This window comes from Epinephelus moara, chromosome 22 (assembly GCF_006386435.1).
Source record: "Epinephelus moara isolate mb chromosome 22, YSFRI_EMoa_1.0, whole genome shotgun sequence".
In the NCBI taxonomy this organism is placed as follows: domain Eukaryota; kingdom Metazoa; phylum Chordata; class Actinopteri; order Perciformes; family Serranidae; genus Epinephelus; species Epinephelus moara.
Window position 1 is genome coordinate 5645264 of NC_065527.1, and position 23245 is coordinate 5668508.

At 42.1% G+C, this 23245-nt stretch overlaps 1 protein-coding gene across 1 annotated transcript in view; it reads right to left on the reverse strand.

Annotated features, from left to right (window-relative positions):
* The window catches only part of col22a1 (collagen, type XXII, alpha 1), an 88514-nt gene extending 71583 nt beyond the window's left edge, over positions 1 to 16931 (reverse strand). The window contains exons 1-5 of the mRNA XM_050034604.1: positions 16871 to 16931; positions 14405 to 14522; positions 10050 to 10192; positions 9387 to 9953; positions 4007 to 4087 (exon numbers count right to left, since the gene is read on the reverse strand). Coding sequence (XP_049890561.1) covers positions 4007 to 4087; positions 9387 to 9953; positions 10050 to 10140 — 739 coding nt within the window. The 5' untranslated portion in view covers positions 10141 to 10192; positions 14405 to 14522; positions 16871 to 16931. The remainder of the gene's footprint in view (positions 1 to 4006; positions 4088 to 9386; positions 9954 to 10049; positions 10193 to 14404; positions 14523 to 16870) is intronic.
* Between the last annotated feature and the right edge of the window lie 6314 nt (positions 16932 to 23245).

Below are 23245 nucleotides of genomic sequence, written 5' to 3' on the forward strand. Positions count from 1 at the left end.
GTGCAGTGATATTTTCAAATGCATGCTTGGTGCCGCCCCTCAAGTTGGGCCATTTTCATTACTCATAGCCAGACCCTAAATCTTTCTAGATTTGGGTCTTGATTTCCAGGCTAGCTCAGTGGCGCGTGAAGCCAAAAAAGCTCAGTTTCCCTGATATGAAATTTCCCAGATCTTTCGCATCCTGGGGCCAATAGAGCAAACACATTACAGACTTATGTTGTGTTCACACCAAATTCAATGCCAAATTTTCGTGTGGAGTCACTCATGCGAGTTTGCACGCCATAATATTTTGTGTTGATTCACTTCATACGTGCATGAAATCGATGAATCAATTAATGAACTTCTGCTGGTACATCCTCAGTGTCATGTGTCCCTGGAGGATCTCAATGCTGATTGCCGAAATCCCACTACTCACTTCATCTCGTCGCTTAATTCAAGTATTTTACATCATTCGAATCGTGCCGGCCGAAGGGACTTTGTGTCTAATTATGTCTTTACATTGACTTTACATGTAATTAACTCGTGCAAATTGTTTTATTTGTGCCTGCTGTGAACACAACATTAGGTTGGCCAAGCTGCTAAACTTCCGGTTTAGCCCTCTGCTAACTTAAATGGGGATAAAAATGATTCAAGTGTGGGGCTCTAGACTTGCAAAATGTTCTCGGACCTCATGGATCTAATCGTGATGGTGAAACAAGTCATTTCGTGGGGAGTGTGACCCTCAAAAAATTGTATCCACTGATTTACAGACCTCTTTGTCACAATGTAGACTATGGGAAAAAGTCTTTTTCAGCTCCATGACATCACGTGAGAGACTTAATTCCACATTCGGCCACTATGTTAAATTAGATTCAAGTTCCTGAGGGCTTGAGTTGGCACAGCAACCTTATAGCGGAAGTCCAGACAGACTGAACTTACAGTCTTTGTGGAGCTTGCATATTATGTCTGCGTGGATTTCCTCTGGGTGCTTTGGTTTCCTCTCTCAGTCTGAAGACATGGAGGTTAGATTGATTAATGTGCTTGTTTAAGTTTTCAGCCCTGTGATAGACAGGTGACTGTTCCAGGGTGAACCCTGGCTCATGCTGGGTTAGGATCCACAGCCCCACAAACCTAAAAAAAATCAGGGGGTGGACTGTTTAATTGTGGATGAATGTTCATTATTCTGTTTTGTTTCTTAAATGGATTTCTCATTTACATGCCCACTTCCATCATGAAATAATGATGCTGTTCAGTGACCCATGAAATGTTTCATAGAGGACTTCACAGCCTGTCAAGAATATATTTCTTAAGAAACACAGATACTGTCACGCAGTCCATCAGCAAAATGTCAGTAATTTGCTATAAAAAGCTCTTATCAGTTGACACAGATTATCAGGTGTCAAGGTGCCAGCCATATTTCTTTAGAGTCAAACTTTCTAAAACACAGCTTTCAGCGCTCTGACATTTCCCTTTCCGTGAAGTTCAGCGTAGCAGGAGTCCAAACAGTCATGCCAGTGCATCTGTTTTTTCTCTCAGCGTGATGGATGTGGGTGGGAGACACAGACAGGAACTCAGATCCCCCAAAAGACACTCTTATAGCAACATCCGACCTTTCTGGTGAAACGCTATTCAAGAGTTCTGAGAAACCTTTAACTCAGCAGCTTGGAATATAAGAAAATAAAAACATTCAAATGGTGGAGGACTAGTGATGCACTGATGTTTGGAAATGTTCCCTCTTTAAAGAATAGTTTGACACTTTGGTAAATACACTTAGGGTGCTTTCAGACCTAGAGTGGTCTGCTTTGGTCTGAATCAGGGACTAATTTTGTTCCAAAGTTAGTTCGTGTTCTCACGGCAGCATTTACAAGAGGACCAGATCAAATGCCTTGCGCCAGAAAGCTGCTCTTGATTTGTCAGAATTTCCATGTGGGAAAAATCCAGGAAGTAAAGCAAACGTTGAAGAAGAGTACACTTGCAAGATAAATGTGACACTTTCTAATGTCACAATGGAGGGACAACTACGCAGGTTGATTTTAGCGCTGCTCATCGTGGACTATATTGCTGTCATTGTTCATTTTAGTCAAACCATACAGTTTGAAAACGAGGCGCGGCTCCAACTAGAAAACAATGTTTTGATGCATTGGATGTGCTGAATGTGCATATTAAGGCAGTACAGGAGGAGGTGCACATTAATAATCCTCCAGGACTGTAACATGCTCATGTTTAACCCAAACAATGTGTCATGTGACTGCAGTTGCTTCACATCCAGGTCGGAACACCTTCTCACCACAAACCAACCGCACCAGAGTTCCTTTGTAACCAGACTGAGACCACCTCTTCAAGAAGGTCTCAGTCCGGTTGTTTTAGTGCACACCTGAGTGTGGTCACACCTGCCCAAACGAGCCGTACTTAGGGGGCAAACGAACTTGAGTTCGATTGAACCGAACCAAACAGGGTAAGTGTAAAAGCATCCTTATTCCCTTTCTTGCTAAAGAGTTAGAGGACAAGATCATGTCTGTAACATAAATAAAAAGCTCTTAGCAACCGTTTAGCTTAGTTTAGCTTTAGCTGAAAGACTGGAAGCAGAGGAAACAGCTAGCTTGTTGTTTTCACACTTTTATTTTGGGGGTTTAATAAACAAGATAGTTCTGTGTTAATTTATACGGCTTCTCTCAGCAATAAAGCAAACAGCCTTTCTCCAAAAAATGGACATGGGAGACCAACTATGATGAAAATGGCTAGCTTGTAGGGTTGACCAGGATACTCGGATGAAACACGTATCCAGTATGGATAATGTACGTTTTACGAATATGAGAATCATCCGTGTAAACTGTGTAAATATCCGCACTAGTGATGAAGTACAACCCTGCGTTGGGTAGCTGTGTTCAGTCTCCTACTCTTGTGATCAAAAATGATCAGAAGCTCAATCCTGAAGCTGTTCTGTAAATAGTTTTCCAATGAATAGTAAGTATAGCAACTTCTGATCAACCCGTATCAATGTCAGGTTTAAAACATGGATGAGAACTGGATACAGCATTGGAGGCAGGGCACCATTCATTCCTATGAAGGTTGCTCAGCGGCACACAAAGCCAAAAACGTTCCACTTTCAGGGTTTAAAAGTACTCAGAGTTTTGGGCCAAAAGAGGAAGTGCACCAGAGACTCTGTCAGCCAAGCTGAACTTGAATGGGGATGAAATGATTTAGTCATGCGGCTCCTCTAGACTCTTGAAATGTTATCGGACCAAATGGATCCAATCCTCACAGTGAAACAAATCCATTTGTCGGGGCTGTGATGCTCAAAAAATGTAGCCACTGATATACTGATGTCTCTTTGCCAATGTTAGTCTATGGGAAAAGTCTTTGGGGACTCTCTGGCACACTTTCTGGGGCCTGATTTAAGATAACAACTTCCCAGATGGTTCCAACTAATAGCTGGTTTAAACTCCACCCATTTTAGGCGGTGACTCCGCCCACTCTGAGTACAGATATGGATACAGGTAATTTTGTTAGTCAAACAGATATAGATAATTGTGTACTCGCTCATCCCTTATAACATGATATTGAGTGTAATTGATAACATAATTCATAGAAGTTTATTGTCATGCCATATGAAAATGAATGGAAGTCAATGGCTGCCTGGAACTATAGACAAAATACTTCTTAAACACAGCAGCTTGGTTTGCAAAATGATTAGCTGTGACGTAAAGAGAAAAAATGTGGATAAAGTCAAATCTGTCAGCAGTTTGGTTTTTGCAAGTATATTGAATTTTTATAACGGCGAAAATGAATGCAGCAGGAAGGTAGCACTTTCCAAGTCCTGAATAAAATCAATTCGTTTTCAATCAGAAACGGAGGAAATTGTGAGTGAAGACTGTCTAAATGCATCTAAAAAGTTTCTCTTCATGTAAAAAAAGCTGAATGTGGGAGTGTATAGGAAATGCTTTAAAAAACAATGAGCTGACTTTGTGGCTGACAAGTTTTGCCAGCGCTGCGTGTCGCCGTTAGAAAAGCAGCAGTTTGCACATACCTGGAACCTCTTCAAGACCATAACTGGTGCTGTTGGACTTAAAGCGATCAGGTTGAACCTTCATGTTTGGACACAGGACATCTGAGGAGAGAGGACAATAGTACAGTCAGACACATTGTAAATCAGGTTATGATGATCTTTTGGGAACACAGGGTACGCAGAGAATAGTTCAGACACTTTTATTGTTGACCTTCCTGTTGGAAATCTAATCATGTGTTATTGTGTCATGACAAAAAGCAGTCATCCTGAAACTTTATGAGGGGTCAGATGAAAAAGGTGTGAACTGCCGGATTGTTTTACGAAATGGTGATCTCATGATATGTGATCTGCAGAGCAGCGGCGCAGACAAAATGCCCTCCATCTCTCCTGCCTGATGTCTGGGAGTGGAGTGTGTGGCCTGACAAGAGCAGGAGGCACCTCCACAGGCCTGAGAAGTAACCGTTTTATATTTCCACACACACATATTTCAGTCATGGTGATGACAGTGAGAAAGGCAATACCATCAGGTTTGGTTTTTATTGGCAGGAGGGGTGTTTTCTATTTGTGTCAAGATGCCAGCTTCACAGCTAAAGAGCGCAGATATGGATCCTGTTTGGTTTATTAGATGTAAACATTACAGCTGTGATTGACATTTTAAAGGGTTCATCCAAATAACCAAAAACAACATGTCACTTGGAGGTGGAGGTGGTGAGACATTCAAGGACACGTTACTGTCGAAATGTTAGACACGTTAGCAGCACGGCTAGAAGGATGGCAATGTCACCACTGTGGTAGAGTGAAATATCTCAACAGCTATTGGATGGATTGATATGAAATTTGGTACAGACATCCATATCGCCCTTGGGATGACTTTTAATAACTTAAGTGGCCTTAAGTGGGTTTATACTTCTGCCTTGAATCGATGACATACCTACGGCATAGGCTTGGCCTGGATGTGTATTCTACGCCATAGCCTACGCAGTAGCCTGACTTCTACCTCCCCAGAAGTAACTACATGTCGTGGCAACGCAGACTTCCAGTTTATTTTTGAAAACTGATACCATTTCCCTCAGTGGAAACTAAGCATTTATTTGGGCTACTTTTATTCCACAGAGACAATAAAGCCCCACATAACAACATTTATAGTCTTGTGTAAGATTTATCCTCACTACATATGAGTACGTCTGCTAGTCGCCAGGCTAATTTATGCATTACATAATGACAACTTATATGCTAATAATGTTGGCATGTTGTTATTGTGGAGGAAACATGTCCAGCAAAAAACACTTGGATGGATGACATCCAATGACATTTTTCTGGAGGCCAATGCAAAAGTTAGCGTCCTTCCCTCGTCAAAAAGCCCATAACATTCTTTAATGGGATTTTGAATTATCACAGAAAATAAGCTCACAATGAACACCTCTTTGTGATTTTTGAAGTCCAAATGCAACACCAGAAGTAAAAAGGTAGCGTTAGGCTGTAAACCAATTACATTAAGGTTGCATGACATAGCATCCCCACCTCAACAATGCTGTAAAGCTGTGTTCGGCGTGATTACGGTCTCTAGTCTCATTTAGCCACTTGTTAGCAATCGCCTTTTTGAAAACATATAAAAGCTGCAAAATTCACGAGTGTGGTACTTATTGATGTATTTTTGGTCATAAAACAAAATGTGAAAGTCTCTTAAACTTGGACTTAACCATTCAAAAAAAAACAATAGCTGTGTTCGAAACCGTCAACTCACTCACTCACTATTCCCTATTTCATGTTTACTATATAGTGCACTACATGGGGAACGACTGAAAGAGATTTCGGACACTAACTGAAATTTTCTGAACGTTGTTGCGTCAGTAGCTGCGCCGCATACTCCTGTGACGCAAGTGGATGCGCAGAGCATCATGTAAACAAACTGGGCGCTTTGAGGATGATCGAACTGTATGGTGGTTGTACTTTTTGTCAATAAATTGTTGAAATGTCAATGATGTGGACGTTTGGTTTTGTCAGCTACGGTTGTGTGTCTGCATTGTGAGCTGTAATAGCCCACGATAGTGCACGAGCTACAAGCTACCTGGCTCGTGCGAGCTAAGTGGCTATTGTTAGCTCGTGAGCTAACGTTACCGGCTAGCATTCTATTCGTTTCTTTTCTTTTTGTGCCATCTTTGTGGTTGTTCTTCTTCTTCTCCTCTGGCAAAAGACAACCGCATTGCATTGTGGTATACGGGAGTAAAATGTAGACACATTACAGGTACATCGTTTTTTCACTCACATTTGCTGTGCATTGTGGGTATTTTATAGTCCACTATATAGTGAATGAAATTAACCGTGGAGAATTCGAACAACACTACAAAATGGCGAACACACTATATAGTGCACTATATCCGTGATAGGGAGCGATTTCGAACACAGCTAATGACTCTGAGACAAGGGAACCAGGTATGCTAAAATGCTAATGCTAACGATCGTTCACGAGGCACTCCCTGGAGTGAATTTTGTACTTTTGTTTAATGTTGTTGCTTTTAAACTTTGTTTCATGTGTGTTTTGGGGGTTTTAGTTGAGTCAATCAAACTTCACTGCACTTAACAGAATCTCAACACACTGGCAGAAAAATCCACCACCCACTAGTGTTCTGGAGGTGTAACTGCAAGTGACACAAACACATGTCTGCACAAGTTTAAATGCTCACAACAGGGACGGCCACTTGCTTAGGCTCCGCACAAGCTCTAAATAGGCCCTACGCTCAACTATAAATCAGCCTCTGGTCATGTTTAAACGTAATTTTTAAAAGTGAGCACAATACACAAAATATCTATTACCTTCATTGCATTTGGATGATGTAAGAAATCAGAAGCTGATATCAAAAAACCTGGGTAAATAAAGCCAAAAATATCTGTATGTCTAGAAACTACAAGAGGCAAGTGAGGAACCATGTTTCTTGCTGCCATTTGGGTGAAACAAAATAGATTGTATAGCTGCAACAGTCCCCACTAAATAATTGGTGTATTTTGCACAAATGACGTCTCAGATATATCAAGACGAACCTGGATGCATCAGCGTTTGAAAATAACTTTGATCTGCTCCCCTGCATTCATTTCACAATGTGACAAGGTGAATTTGAAAAGACCCCTCTCACCCATCCCATGTGCGGAGATATATTCTCACGCTGTTGATTAGGTGCGACAGCAAATCAGGATCCTGTCATCAGTTTGTAATCAATCTGTTCAGAGGAACTTCTCATTAAAGCCTCATATCAGCCCCACAATTTGTCTGCGTCCCGACTGTCAGCCCTAAATATTATCTGCGGCCGAAAATATCACAGTGAGACACTCCAACTTCCCTAATAGATCAAGTATCTGTCAAACATCTACTATCAAACCCTACAATCTTCTTAAATCACAGCTATAAAAATCAGCCTGTCGGAGCAGCTATTAACCTTTGCAGTGTTCAATATGAGGACGGCTCTGTTGACATGGCTTGTTTTTCTGTTCCCTGCCTCACAGCAAAATACAAGCAGCTAATTTAACTCGCAGCATACTTGTCAGTAATTCCACAAGTGGTATCTCACATGATTTATTTCTAATTCCAGCAGTAAAGTTTGTGAGCGTCTGTCTTCAGTTTGCTCAGCAGTTAAAAAGAAAGACTCTTTTTTCTTCTGTCTTAAAGTCTTTTTAAAGTGATAATTGAGGATCTCAGAAAAGATGCTTGGTTTTTATTGTTTATAAAGCCAGCGAGTCCACCAAAAATTACCGTGCTGTGAATGAATGGAAGTGCGTCACCCTTTTTTAAAGACGCTGTTGTCACACAGCCCTGAGACTTAGCATGCTAGATAGCTGAGCTACTCCCTGCACTCGTGGCCCTGGAACTATAATTTAGGGATCCGGCTGTGAGTTAAAATGGAAGCAATGTAAAACCTGCCTGTGGAAACAAATGTCTCACACAGGTTCATGGTATCAGCAGCAGCCAACAACCACCTTTTCTTTTTCTTTTCTGCAGCCGGAGTTTGATCAATTTTTAATCCTTACTATTACCCGTGTTACCTGTCGTCATTACGGCTGCTGAATTTTTTAAACGCACTGCAGGTGTTAGACAAGAGCTTTGATATTTCTCTGTCACTTGAGTCACATAAGGTCGAGTGTGTGATCTATGCGAGCCCACACGCGCTCTAATGAATCAGTGCGGCACATAATAAGTAGCGTCCATTTTTAAACCTATAGATTAAAAGGTGAAAACTTTCGACATGGACACTGGAGCGGCTGCACCGGACCCACTTGAAACATTAGAGCTATAATTTTCTGGGTGAAAATAACTCCGAGCCAGTCGTGCTGACCACTGATATACTTAGAGACTCACTCGTGGTGATTTTAGAGATTACAGAAAGAAAACACTGGAACTTTCTGACTGGAAATTTAGCCTTTGGTGAGTTCTGAGCTCTAAACCTGCATGTGTGGCATGTTTTATAAAATATAACCTACATTATTAGTTGACAGACTGGAAATGTATGGAGTCAGGGAGCAAGGTCAAAGGTCAGTGGCTTTAAAATGAATCTCCACGCCGCACCAGTATCACTCTGCAAGATGATACGCCCTTAAAAAAGAAGAAAGGTGTTTTTGTTTAAATCAACACTTCCTTCAGAGCAATCTGTACCTTCACCTCATCACACTTGACAATTTAGAGCCAGATCACAGCGACGGTTGAGAGTTTGTCTTTGCTCGTCTGTGTGCTAAACCATGTAATCATGTCACTTCCGTTTTTGTATTTACTGTTTGCGGCTAGGACTCATGGCATCCTTTTCTTTCCTGTCTGGCTAATTTTAGGCAGGAATTTAAGTGTTGGAGTGCAAAGCATCCATCTTCTCTGTGAAAACACTCACACACAGATGCCTCTCCACTTCTCCTCACAGCTACCAGACAACATGAAGCTGTGTTTTTTAAGCCTGTTTCAGTTAATTCATTTGTAAGCTACTCTCTGAGCCTGCGCGCCTGTGTTAGAAGATTTTCTCAGCACACTAGTGGAAAAAAAATGTTGAGGTTAGCTTAAGACAGGCTTTCCAATGCTAAACACCTCTGCACCAAAGCAGCAGTCAAAAAGGCAGCTCCACCACAGAAATGTCTTGGTTAGAAAACTGTCATTTACAAGCCAGTTTCTGCAGCAGCCCCCCTCATGCTTTATATTCTGTCAGCCATGATAGCACTGTAGCCATGCGCCGCAGCTCTTAGTGGTCGGGGTGGGGTTTTGTGGTGAGGGTCTTTCCTCCGAATAGTGTTTAAAGGTTAAAATAAGCGTCTAATTTGATTAAGTGCACGTTCAGGGTGAGGCAATCCCTTCAAAGGGAGGCTTCAAACAGAAGCCATGCGGCATGCAGTGTGAGTGATGTGTTGGCACCGAGCCCGATGGCTGACTTACTCTCACACAGCCTCCTCCTCAGCCTGCCTCTGATCTTGTCAATGGCATTAAAGTCCGTCACATGGAAGACGTGGGCATTCTTTGGCTCGGCGGCGATCTCCTCCAGCTCCACCTTCAGCGCCTCCCCGATGCCCACGGCAAACATCCTGATGCCGGCTTTGGCAGCCGCCTTCGAGGGCTCCAGAACATAATCCTGGCTTCGGCCATCTGTCAGAAGGATGGCCACCTTCTGAATGCCTCTGGCTGCGGGCCTCGCTCCGTTCCGCTCCGTGAAGATGTTGGTGGTGGTGTAGCTGATAGCATCCCCGGTCATTGTATTCCCCCCCAGGTAACGGATATTACGGGCAGCTCGCTTCACATCTTCCAGGGTCCTGTGTCTACCCAGGGTGAACTCAGTGGTGGGTCTGTCACTGTAGCGAACCACGGCTACTCTCGTCTTGTCAGGCGCCACATCGAAAGACTCTACAAGGTTGGCCACCCATTGTCTGATCTTCTCGAAATTCTCCTTCCCAACACTGGATGAGGTATCCAGGATAAACGCCAAGTCATAGTGAACATTTTTACATCCTGTCATGAGTGGATACAGCAGGGTTTAGTCACATCCGGTCAAAATAATCTCAAGCACTGGTATTATATCAAAATATTTAGGCTTAATGGTCTTACCTGCCCTCTGTGCTTCCACTCTCTCGCCGGAAAGAGTCAAGGCCAGGATGACCAAGACCAGGGTGATCCTAAATCCCAGTCGTAATTCCATCTCGGCCTCGGTCTGTTTAGTTTAGCTTATTACCACCATCAAGCTGTCCAGTCTGTGGAAAGGTCAGTGGAAACATCAACAATTCACCACAGTCACTTAGTTCACTTTATAAATGTGAAACAGAACTATGAGACACTTTAGAATCTAAATCCTGTTTGCAGAGGGACAGCTTGGCAAACAGGATTTAGGATCATTTCTCTCCAGCGGTGAAACCAAAGTGGATGAAGTACTTCCTGTGGTGCAGGGAAATTGCTGTAAAAAAAAAAAAAAGCAGGCCTCCTACAAAGGCTGCTGCCACATCTCTATGTTGAGAAGAGGGCTGATGGAAAGCTGAGTTCAGATTGTATTTTGCACTTTATATGTAAAGAAACTCCAATAAGAGAGAAATCTCTGTCTCATCCCCCCTATTGTCTGTTGTCCCCTGTTTGAATCTCTTCTCGGTATGGAAGCTGGCAGGAAATGTTCTCCATTCTCAGGATGTGATAATTAAAGCCTAAGACTGAAAAACACGTCTCCCTACAGCAGCAAGTGAACGCTCCATCCAGAGAAAACTGGACGCTCCAAAGATTGTAGGAACTTGCTGCCAGACATTTTATTTTACCATCTCCACCCACAAGACAGCAAAAGCACAACGTTAGCAGTGCGCAGACTGCTGATGCTGCACCGCATGATTTCTCCATACTGATGTCTCAAAGTTTGAAATGCACACAGGTATCTCTAGTTGTCATTTGGAGCTGCTAGAGGGGAATTTGTTCAGCTTTGATCCACCAGCATGTTGCAAAGGACCACTCAGTCCGTCTCTGTTGGGTTCATTTACGAGGCTGTTGTGCCCGGCTGGCGCTGACAGAAACATGTCAAATAAACACAAAACTATTCCTGCTCCTGTTGTACACCACTGGCTGTGATGCCTGCCCTCAGGGCTGATGTGGCACTGACTGTAGCCATAACATGGACTCATCCGGACTGGGAGAGCGTCTCACTGTGGAGGGTCACTGGGGGACGTTGAGGAAAGTCTGAGTTATGCACAACCTGGAAAGCAATGATACGAGTCCTTTGTGTTCTGAAAAGTTCTTTACCATCCTTTGACGTCTTCTCTGTGCTCTCTAATGTTTGAGAATGTATTTATGGAATATCTTCAAGGAATACTTTGGGATATAAGTTTATTCCTTGTTTGATAAATAGGAGACAGTTAGCGTAGCTTTGCATAAAGACTGGAAAGAGAAGAAAAAGCAAGTCCACCACTGACCGCATTTTATCCTGCTTAATACACACAAAACTAAGGTGTAAAAACAACAGGTTGAGGTTTAACGGTGGAATAATGTGCTGGACTATTTCTCGGCTGAGAGCAGTGACTCAAACCCAACAGGATGGAGCCATGCTGGGAAGCTATTTTGGCATAGTGGCTATACTGGGTATTGCAACGTCTGAGTTTATCATGTGACGCACACTGGCCCAAAACGCTTTATTTCTTTGGAAAGAAGTGGCTGTGAAACCGTGAATACATTTTTCTGAGTGTTACACACCCCCAGGATGACTATTTCTATTACCAGAATTTGATCCATTTGGCGCAGTAGGATTTGGAAAGTCTAGAAGAGCTGAATGATTCAACAGGAAGTCAGCCGACTCGCCCAGGGGAGGTCTATAGACGAGAGTGGGACTCAGGTGTGGATGCTGAAGTGTGAGAAAGCCAGTGGTGCCTTTTTCAGTGTATATATGTCACATTCACACATTTGAACTCACCTTCACACACTGGTGGTTGAGGCTACTGTACAATGTGCCACCTACTGTTCAGTTTGTACGTCACAGCCATGTCACTTTTACCCCTTTGCCACCACATTAGCTCTGGTTCTTGAACCAGTTCTGGTCAGGATTCTTGGAACCTTGGTGCTCTCTAGCAAACCAACCCACATTTCCACCAGTACTGAGTGGAAAAATTCTAAATAAGGATGTGTCATCACTGGAAGATGTTGCACAATGCAAGTCGGTGGTAGCAAAACTGTGTATCACATGAATAACCTGCAAACTTCTGTTCTGTTGTTACAGATATTTGTTAGAACCAAAAAATCAAGTATGGATCAACTATAAATGAGACCACAGCTCTTTTTTCCCTGATGATTTCTGATGAAGTTGATTTCTCCAGAAGAATATGACATGCCCACTGATGCCGCCACAATGTGCACTTCAGGTCAAGGAAAACCTCCTGTTTTTTGGTTCCAACTTTTCAGGTTCTGAAAAGGTTCATTATTGATCCAAAGGCTCTGAATGGTTCAAAATTAGGTGTGGGAATCAACTCCATGTTGGTGGAAAAGGGGTATCTGACATGCAGAGTAGAGGAGCCAGGGACTGAACTGCCAATCTACCAATTAGTGAACAGCCACTTGAACCTCCTGAGCAACAGCCACCCAGTGAGTAATGTAGGAATGAATGAGGTGCCGTCTTTGAATCAATCTTTGAATGTGGTTGCTGTCCTCAATGAACCCATGAGTGAGTCGCAAATCCCACACATAAGTTCCTGTAAAACAACACATTTGTCATCTTTACACAACATTTTTTGCACTAGCGGGGGTTAATAACTGAGCTTTAAGTCCAGATAAAATGACATTTTGTGAGCATCTAGCTGTAGATTCATGGTATCTTGACTCCAAGATAAACAGGATAGGCAGGGAAACAAAGGAGCACTGACGGAGCATGCTAATGCTAGATAGCTAGCATAATCTTAGCTATGTTTGGCTAAAAGCTGCAGATTGACTGACGGGTGGATGTTATTATATCATTGATTGTATTACTGTATTTTTTCATTATTATTTTTTGGAGGCGGGACTACGCAGAATGCACACTCTATCAGGTGATCTAGAAGTCGCCCCTATTGTATTTTGTTTTCAGATTTTGATATAAGAATGAGAAGATATTGATATTTTGTTGTTTTTTTATTAATTAATTTATTTATTTTCTGTCATATATTGTTACGTAGCTGCACAATATGGTGAGGGATGTGATGTCAAATGGTTAAAAAAGGCATTTTTATCTTATGTCAACTTTAAGTCTGCTTAAATAAGTGCAGGAAGATTTTGTTACAGTTGGACGGAGCCAGGCTAACTATTTGTCCTTGCCTCGCGTCTTTAGGCTAAGCTAAGCTGAAGCTTTATATTCAGTGGCCAAAGATAAGAATAGAAAGCTAATATGTGTATTTTCCAAAAAGTCAAGCTAACCCTTTAATGGGAGGCATATTATATAAAATGACTTAGGGCTAAGATGTTATTTGACGCAGTTTACTGTGACTATACTCTCAGCTTTTGAAGTGAAATATTTTGCCATCTCTGTAGCACATTTTAGATCATGGGAATTTAAATAGAAAGATATTTCAGTAGAAAATGATTCCAGGAAATAGCCAATTTAAAAACAGCACCCTTTTGACTGTGGCTTGGCCGGTGTAGCCTGTGAAATAGAGGGTGCATTATTTACTGTGGATAAAGCAAAGTGTTCTGGTCTCCAGATACAAGTTTCCTTATCTGATTCTCCACTGGGCTATTTCTGCTACTGGGTTTCACTGGTGCTATTAATGAGCAGAATAAGCACACTAACGGAATCGCTCTAATTGCTCCAATTAGAGTGCATTTAAAATCTGAGAAATTCAGCCCAGCGAGACTTCAGTGGGGAAAAAAAAAAAACTCAGTCGCCCAATAAAAGCGGCTGAACATGATTTGGATTCATGCTCCTAATCCTCTTTACCCAACTTTGCATGAGTCGTACATATTCTAATTTGTCTCTCTTTCATCTGTGATCACATTTAAATACACTGTATGTGTCTGTCAGTGCTGCGTTGAGCTAATCTGCAGTCCTACAAGCAGATACAGTATGTGAGGTAAAGCTATAAACAAGCTGCTTTGCTTCTGTCAACATCTGAACCTGAGGCCAGATTCCTTACAAAATGTGGGTCTGTATCATCAGGCCCGTTTCCACTTCCTCTCTCAATGGCAGACCTGGGACTGTGATGTAGATGTCTATAACAGAAGCACCGCGTTTGTCATTCCCAAAATGGAAAAAACAGAAAGTGGGTTTTTTTTTCCCATGTGCAACTCAAGATGAAGAGAGAGAAAAAAGTCTGTTCTCTGATAGAGCATCTTAACAGCATGCTGATACAAAAAAAGCACATCTTGCCAACAATTTAAAACTGCTTAAGAAAAAATGAGAACATTAGAGTCAGGTCTGAGAGGAAGATAGCAGTGATAGATGGATGATTTTATGATGCAAATGTTCTTCTTACCTGGCCTGTCACTTGTTAGTCAGCGTTACTGAGGTGTGTCTCTGCCTCCAGCAGTCACACCCTGAATCAGCAGCAGGGCAGCATCATTATCAGGAGATAATAATCCAAAATATCTCCCCTGCAGGCGCCAGAGATCAAAATGAGATTATCATTTAATCCAGGGTGACAATCCAGTGTACAGTGTTGTTAAAAAGTGAGGTGAGGTGAGCTCCAGAAACCTTGGGTGGACTCAGTAGGAGGGAACTGTGAGTGGGGAAAGTGTAGGGTTTCACTAGGGGACGAAGTGCCTTCTACTGTTCTTGACTGGGCTGTGCTCACACACATAAAAAAACAGGCTGAGAGGCGCAGCCAATTATAGACGCAACTTTCTGGATATTTTTGTCCTTTATTTTCTCTCCTTTATGGCTGCGCCCATCTGAAGTGTTGCCCTCAAAGAAAAGGCACGGCTTCTTGGCAACCGCCTCAACTGTCCGGCCTTTGCCACTGTGATAGCCACAGCGGAGCCGCCCTGGGGCTGGTGGTGGGCCGGGCCGCGTTGGCTTCAACCAGCCACACACTTATGGAGAAAGGCTGTATTTAAGTTGGGGAAATGATTACAGAACACTGGTGCTTGCAGCTTTGTGTTAAATGTCTGTCCTCGCACTGGCTTACAGTAAAGCTCTGTGATCTCTATTACTCATGTCGCGCTGTTTTGACAAGTTTACAATCATGTAAGGCCGCACTTTTTTTTTTTATTCAAACATTTTCATATAAATTATGTATCTTTTAATTTATTTCTTTACTTGCCTCTGTAGTTCCTGTTTCTCTCAGTCACACTTGTTTTTTTGTTCCACTTCCCACCATTTTTCCTCCTCTAATCTGTTTTCTTGTGCCGAACATTTTACTGTTGTTTTTGTTTTGCAACATCCCAATTTCCTCCAAGATGATGAAATTTTCATCCTGCAATATCCACTTTGTAGAACTGATTATTTATTTACAACAAGCAACACAAACTCATGGATGAATAGTCACATTTTCTGTATTTCCCTGCAGTTTCTCTGTAACCTCTCCTCCTTGATAGAAAAGTCAGCTCCGTCTGCAGACCTGTAAATCTACATGTGTTTTGATTTGATATACACATTTACAGGCTGACTGTAATTCACATTTCAGTGTACGCTGATGTCCTTATCATGTGTGGTCATGCTCCCTGGCAGGGGAGGAAGCTGCAGTGAAACACACCAGCTCTCTGTCTGGCAGACAGTCTGTGTCTCTCCTCTGATGTCCTCTGCATGACAAGTCTCATGTGCTGGCAACTCTTGGTTAGACCTTCCTCTTTAAAGTGCTCCTACAGCTGTCACCACATGCTTTTGCTGTGTTTGAAAATACATCCAAATCTGCCGTGGAGCTCGAGAGGCACCAAAATGCTCTAAAACACAGTGTCAATATTTGAATGTCATGGACAACAGACAAGTTAGCCATTACATCCAGGGCCTATTTACAGTGCTTTTGTAGCCAAGGAAAGTGAGCACAGGCCGGGCTATGTATAGGCTCAGCGTGAAGTGGATGGGAAGTGGGCTGGGCTGATGATTCGGGGCAGATGCATGTTATGAGTGATGGTGTCAGTCTAAGCAACCGTCTGTCGCCTTATGTGAGAGGGCCAAAGAGGTGACCAGCTTGTAGGGTGAGCGAGAGGCTGTGAGCAGCATGTAGTGTTGGAGAAAGCCATCTGTCACCTGATTGACAGCCAGCTTTCAACCTCCCACGTCAGAGAGAGGCTCCTCTTCCAAAATATGTTCAAAACATTCACGTGTGAAGTCTGTCCAAGCAGAGCAGACCAGGCTTTTGTAAAGTGATAACCACAAAAAGTATCACACATTAGTATAACTTTCTAAAAAAATAACAAAGTGCTTCACATTGTGTCTTGTATGCCACCCATAGGCTGTATAAAATAATGGATGTAGCCACCTTGCATCATCCATTGCTGTGAACTCCTGTATTGAAGCATTTTGGCTGTCATCTTGGATTTCTGGAGCCAGAAGTGACCATATGTTTTTTAGCTAAACCTAAAGCTAGCTGCTAGCTTGGTTAGCATGGTGCATTTACAGTCTATGGTTAATTGTTAAAATGCTAATGCTAATTTTAGCAAGCAAAAAACAGGCTTAAAACCATAAAAACAAAATGTACTTACCAGCAAAACTGAATATCTAACTCCTTGCAGGGTCTCTAAGCACAACCAAATTTTGAGTAAGACTTTTTATGCGACATTACACAGTAATGGTAATATAATTATCATGAAGTAAAAACACACTGAAATAGCAGCAGCTAAGGCTACGTCTATACTCTGTGCAGGGTTCCCACAGAAACCTAGAAAACTCATGGAATTTGACAATCACATTTTCCAGGCCTGGAAAAGTTAAGGAATAAGATTTTTTTTTTAAGTTTTTGTTGTGTGTATTGAAATTGTTTCAGTAATCTTCCGTGGATTACCTTCCATGTAATGTAACGCGGGATACATGTCCCCCGCAGCTGCCGTATCTGTCTCCTATGTCCCCAGACTGTAAATCGAGTTGGATAGCCGTTAAATTCATTTTACCAAGTAAGAGCTTGTTTTTCCAAGTTGTCCTGAACGCACCACGAGTGGGCGGGCCAGGTGCGCACTGATTTTTCGCACGGATGATTATCACTGTGGCACAGTAATTAATTACTATTCACTTAAAATATTTACAACAATATACAACAATGGGACAGACTGTGAGACAGAACACTGAATAACAGACAGAAATAACAAAATAAAACATAAAAGGAAAAAAACGAGCAAAAACAAAACAACGGAAGTGCGTCACGTGACTCACGTAGACTTCAGATAGCTCCCGGAAGTTATCGGCGTAGACATCGGTGTAGGAAAACTGTTCCAATATCTGGAAGAAAATGGACTGATAAAGATAATTTACGTTTTTTTTTTTGTTTGTTTTTGGCGGGGGGGGAGGATAAATAACTGTGGGCAACACTCCAACAAAGTGGGTGGCGGTAATGCGCCGCTGGTTACCACCTGCCATAAAACCGAAGAAGAAGAAGTTGTTATTGGCGGGCCGTTTGAATACATAATACTGACAGACAGAGCGATTTTTGGTAAGTAGCTGTCAATAACTATTGATTTACAATATGTAGCACATCCTATGGTGTTGTATCATGCATCGTATCTATGCAAGCAATAAAAATGTTGATGTAGCTAATGTACTCATTATTTATTTGAACATATATTTGGTTTTAATTCACATTATTGTGATAGAAAGGGACAAGGCAGCTTTCAGGGACCACAACAGGAGCAGCACTGACAGTCAGGAGGCTTCACAGGTACAGGTGAGGAGAGATATTAAGTGGTTAAAGAGATATTTATAAGATAAGAGTGAGTTTGAAAATAATTCCCATAGCTATTTACAGAATTCCTGTTTTTTACCATCTTGATGTTGAGGGTCACTGGTGTCAATACAACTAGAGTTTGATGGCTCACAGTCCAAGTGATTTCGATTGTTCAGTTTATTTATGGAGTTGGTCCCCACGTGCTGTACTGTGGCTGCCCACTGCAGAAGATGACTTCTTTCCTCGGTTATCAGGTGTTTTTGGGTGTTTGGTTCACGCACAATTAAATGGGAGAGAATACTTCAATAAATGATGTATGCCAGCTAACTGAAGTTATGTTTGAATAGAGTTTGAATCTGATGTGTTTATAAAATGTCTGGCAAGTAATTTTTATTTATTTTGTTTTGATATGGGTCCTTGAGATGTCATGGAAAAGTTTTGAAATGTTGTCCATGAAAATACCCTGTCTGTGAATCTGGGGTTACACCATGGTTGCGCTACCTAACAAACACTGACACTGTGCTAGCAACTTGTTGACGGTAAGCACCCACCTGTTGCTTCAATTTTAAGCCTTAATAACATTTAAACGGGTGAGTCATATACAAATATAATCCCTGTACAGTTGTCATGAAGAGAGATATTAGAGAGACCAAAACCGTTTTTTTGTATCAGGCTATAAACATTTTCAATTGGGCATTTTAATATGGGAGTCAGGATTGACTCGCTTTTGAAGCCCAACCTGGTCTCACTCTGAAGTCATCGAAAGCCATCCTTTAATATCCGCATGATACACGGCCAGTCATTGTTATAGTTTAACGTCACTCAGCAGCATCGGGTGAAGCACGGTGGGACAAGAATGAAAGTTAAGGGGGTATGGACGGGATGGGTGGTGGATGGTTCCAACAAACACAGACTTCCACCCAGGTGAGCGGTGTCCACGTCCAAACCCTGTCCTTTTTTTGCTAAACCCAACTATGTGCTTTTGTTGCCTAAACCTAACCACGAGCATGTTCTTGAAGGAAAAAAAACTGGCATAATGCATTTATTTTGAAAGAGACTGTATGTAAACGGTAAATTTCCTGTGAAAAAAGAAGTTTTTTTTTGAAAAAGACAATGCATGTAACAGGCTGAAGTTGACACTGCGTCCCAGAACGTCCACCTTTCACCTTTCACGTTGTATCTGGGCGTGGAAAGTCCATGACTAAATGTTGATATGTGACAGGGCATTGGCTTAATTTTTCGGCCCCAGAGGTTGATCCAACCAGATGCCTCCAACTCGGCTTAGTGTGATAACTGCTGCACTGCTTTACAGCACAACAGAGCAAGAGGGCGCTGTTCTCCCAGTGGAGTCTGAAAAGGTTTTCTAAAGGCAAATTCAAAGAAATTAAAGTCTAAATCATTTTACTTTAACAGCGGATCAAATGACACAGGTAAGCTTAACTTTGACACCTCGTTACATTTATAATGACACAGTTACTTTGATGATACAACCTGCTTAAAAGAAAATACTCAAAGAATCTGGGTTATCATTAAAACCCTCCTGACAACATCAAAAGTTTGCACTGAATGGAAATGTAAATACACGCTTTGACACAGTTTATTTAAAAAACAAATAAGTTTACAGAAAAGTAATTGAAGTGTCCTCTTGAGTGTTTGTTCAGCTTAAAAAGTCCTCCTTGATGAGACCACAACAAAGTTTCCCCAAAATGTCCAAATAACAAACATCAAATATATGTCACCCTTTCAAAATGCAAAAATACAAATCAGCAAAGCAATGCATTGCAAAACAAACAAACAAAAAAGAATTGAACTCAGTGGACGTGTTGGGAAATAGTAATCACATCTTGGCTTGATTTCAAGTCCTCTACCCAATAATTATGACCCTCAGATTATACTGACTTCCTTGTTTACTTCAGGTTGACGAGGTGCAACTATAATAATGAGACATTTGCTTTTTCCCTTCACAAACACCACCCCAAACATTTCTCTTCCCTGTAGGCTATGCTCCCCTGCACCTGTTATCTTGGAGGAAACATCACCTGAGTCACTGGTGATAGCGATGTAATGGCATAGATGACAAATATAGTGGTCCAGACGTTTAACCTTGTAGGGTTTTCAGTACGAAACCATCTAATATCCGTATATCCTTCCCCTTACGTTTGTGGCAGCTCAAAGTGGAACTGCACTGATGTTACTCATAAAGACGTGTTTACAGGTGTCATGGAGCACTCCTGAATGTGTCTCCGGAGGGGGAACTGTGTGAAATCTGATCCAGTGCCTCAAGAGCTGAAGACTATAAGTTTGAAAATGAAAAAAATCTGAGGCCGTGGAGTTAGAGAGTGACCAAACCAGACCTCTGTAGCCCGCTCTTCATCTCTGGAGGCTACATTAGCAACTGATAGCATAACACACGAGTCATCAACCACACTATTAGTGATTGTGTGGCTAGGTTTTGACAAGGAGAAAGAACACATGGAAGTTCTGCTGCATGTTTTTCTTAGTTGTCCATCGTAAGTCTGGCGATAGGGGGCAGTGCTAAATTGGCAGATGGTACGGTGGTGTAGTGGTTAGCACGGTCGCCTCACAGCAAGACAGTTTCCGGTTCGAATACAGGGTGGGGGAGCCCTTCTGTGTGGCGTTTACATGCTCTCCCCGTGTCAGCGTGGGTTTCCTCATGGTGCTCCAGCTTCCTCCCACAGTCCAAAGACATGCAGGTTAATTTGTGACACTCTGGTGATGGCTGTCTCTATGTGTCAGCCCTGCGATAGTCTGGCGACCCCGCCTCTCACCCAATGTCAGCTGGGATAGGCTCCAGCACCCCGCGACCCCCAACAGGATAAGCAGTTAGGGAAAATGAATGAACTCTTTGTATGTGAAAGGTTTCACTAGTAGCAACAAAGTCTCAGAGAATTCTCACCAACTCTGCCGTTCCACTCAGCTTTACCGAGCATTTTAGCTTCTTTCAGCTCATTGTTTTTGTTTTACAACTGTAATGTTTTGGTTCAGTCTGAATGCTTTCATCAGCCTCATTTCCAGCCGCAGCAGGCAGCTGTTTTCAGTGAAAAAGATGAATGCAATAAAGCCAAAGTAAACTATCTGCTCAGCACTAAACAGCAGCCAGTCAAAGTTAGAGAATAGCTGGTAAAGATAGTGATGCAACTAACATCTTAAGAGCCAGATCTTGCCTTCAGAAGTTGGTAGAGTCCAAAATAGATTGAATATTGGACTCACATTGTCAGGTGGACAGAAACATGACTCCAAATGAATGTGAAAAGTGCTCTGTATCTGCTGGGTGTGTGAATAGGCAACTGTTTGCCAACATGTTAGTCATGTCCATTTTGTAAGGTGAAAATATGTCGTTTTTTTAGCTTACAGCTTGTTTTGCTGCCCCCAAGTGGTCAGAAAATCAATTATTGCTGCTTTGACATACTATATAACAGTATTTATTAGGTTATCATTCAACTGCTGCACTTCTAAAGTGTTATCTCATCACTGCCAGTTTTCATTTTTTGTTTTTACCCTTGACCCTGGGTCATCACTGGAATCCACTGTAGCTGTTTTCAAGCTGAGTTTAAGCTGACTACAGTTGCCATCTCTGTGACTGAGTGAAATACAATCTTTTCAAAGCCACCTTTCAAGTCCACGCAGGGTGAAATTTGATATGCCAAATTTTCTGTGGCGTTTTCCTCTAGCTAAGACAGATTGATGAAGAACAGCCTCTAAACACTGAGCTGAGAGCCAAAGCTCAGTGGAACGGAGGCTATATCTTTACAATTTTGGCTCTGTAGCACCTCGCAGGTGCAGAGTCTGTGGTCTGGTCTGATGTCTCTGAGTGAAAGACAATGGGAAACTCATTTTCAACATGTTCATCCTCTTCACTAAAGTTAAGTAGTGTAGAGACCAAAGAAGAAAAGATATGAAGCAGGGGTGATAGAAATGTAATCTTACACGTATTGTAGAGTCTTGGCCACGGTCTTATTTGTTTAGGACAAACATTCATAGGCAAAGATAAATTGATGGTTGAACCAGGCAGTGCATTTACAGACAGTGAGGTGGTACGGACCTATTTTAGGCCATGTTTTATGGCTAATGTCACCCGTCTGGCTGATGACCAAAGGTCACATAAAGCATCATTCAGGGGGGATTTTGAGCGTCAGCCAGATCCTCCAGAATGCAGAGCGTTGTGTGTGGGAGGAGGGGAGGAGGGTAATCAAACAACAAGACAGCTCCTGCTCTTTTAAAAGCAAAAAAATCAGCAGCCACTACTAACACATATGTAGGTCATATTTTAAACATGACATTACATATAGACTCCTTAAGAGAAGTGAACACTTTTGTAAAATCTTTTATTATTAAATGGTTACATGCATCTTCTTTTTATTCTCAGGGCGTCAAATATGGCAGCTTGGTCAGTGGCCGTCTGCGTATGATTCTGACACATAAAGCACCCATTATGTCAATTTCTCCAGGATTTCAAGGGCCTTTTTGTGTGCTAAGGTTATGCAGGCGACTTCCGTGATTGGTGAGACTCAGAGGAAGCTACAGAGATTGGTCAAATTCGCAGAAAAGTTGCAGTGATTGGACAAAATTGCAAGGTCACGCAGAATATATTGCAACATCCCGGGGGCTGATAAGACCATTTGCAACAGTGACATAGTATAAAGAGTAAAAAGGTCAACAAACACGGGATTTTCACCCACAAGACTGGTGTTCATGTCCCATGTAAAGCATTTTTAAATCAAGTTTTTAAAAATGATGTCATGTAGTTAACATCATGTGACATACATCACATGACATACGTGTTAACACATAAGTTTAGTTACGCAACAGCCAAACTTATTTTGACCTTAATCATGATCTTTTCTGTGGACCTAACCAAGTAGTTTTGTTGCCTAAACCCATGGTACTTTTGGTGACGAAACCTAAATTTACTGTTAACACAGAAGTTTATTTTGACACACCATGCATGTAACAAGCAGAAATTGACAGGTTGTCTTTAGGCTTTCAAATTTGTTGCTAGAGGGGTAACTAAAGCATTATAGATCAACACATTCTCACTCCGGCCTCGTCACATATCGTCGTTTGGTTGTGGACCTTCCACGTCCAGATACAAACGTGAAATGTACCCTGGGTGCGTTAATTGATGACGTTCTGGGGCGCAGTGGCTTTACAATCTTACAGGACGTGAACACTGCTCTCCCAGGTGAAAGTCTGTGTTTGTTTGACCCATCCACTACCAATCCGACCTGCCCTACTCGGACTCTTGCTACCTTAACTTTTGTTCTTGTCCCGCAACGTTTCCACCTGATGCCACCAAGCACCATTAAACTGTAACAGCGACCCGCTGTGGATTATGCCGACGTTAGAGGGCAGCTTTTTTCATCATTGTCTGACGCCGTAAGTTACTGCCCAAGCACTGGATTTCGACAACTTCGGCATGAGACCAGATTGTATAGATGGAAATATAGGGCCTCTGACACGGCTGGCGTATTTGATAAGTTG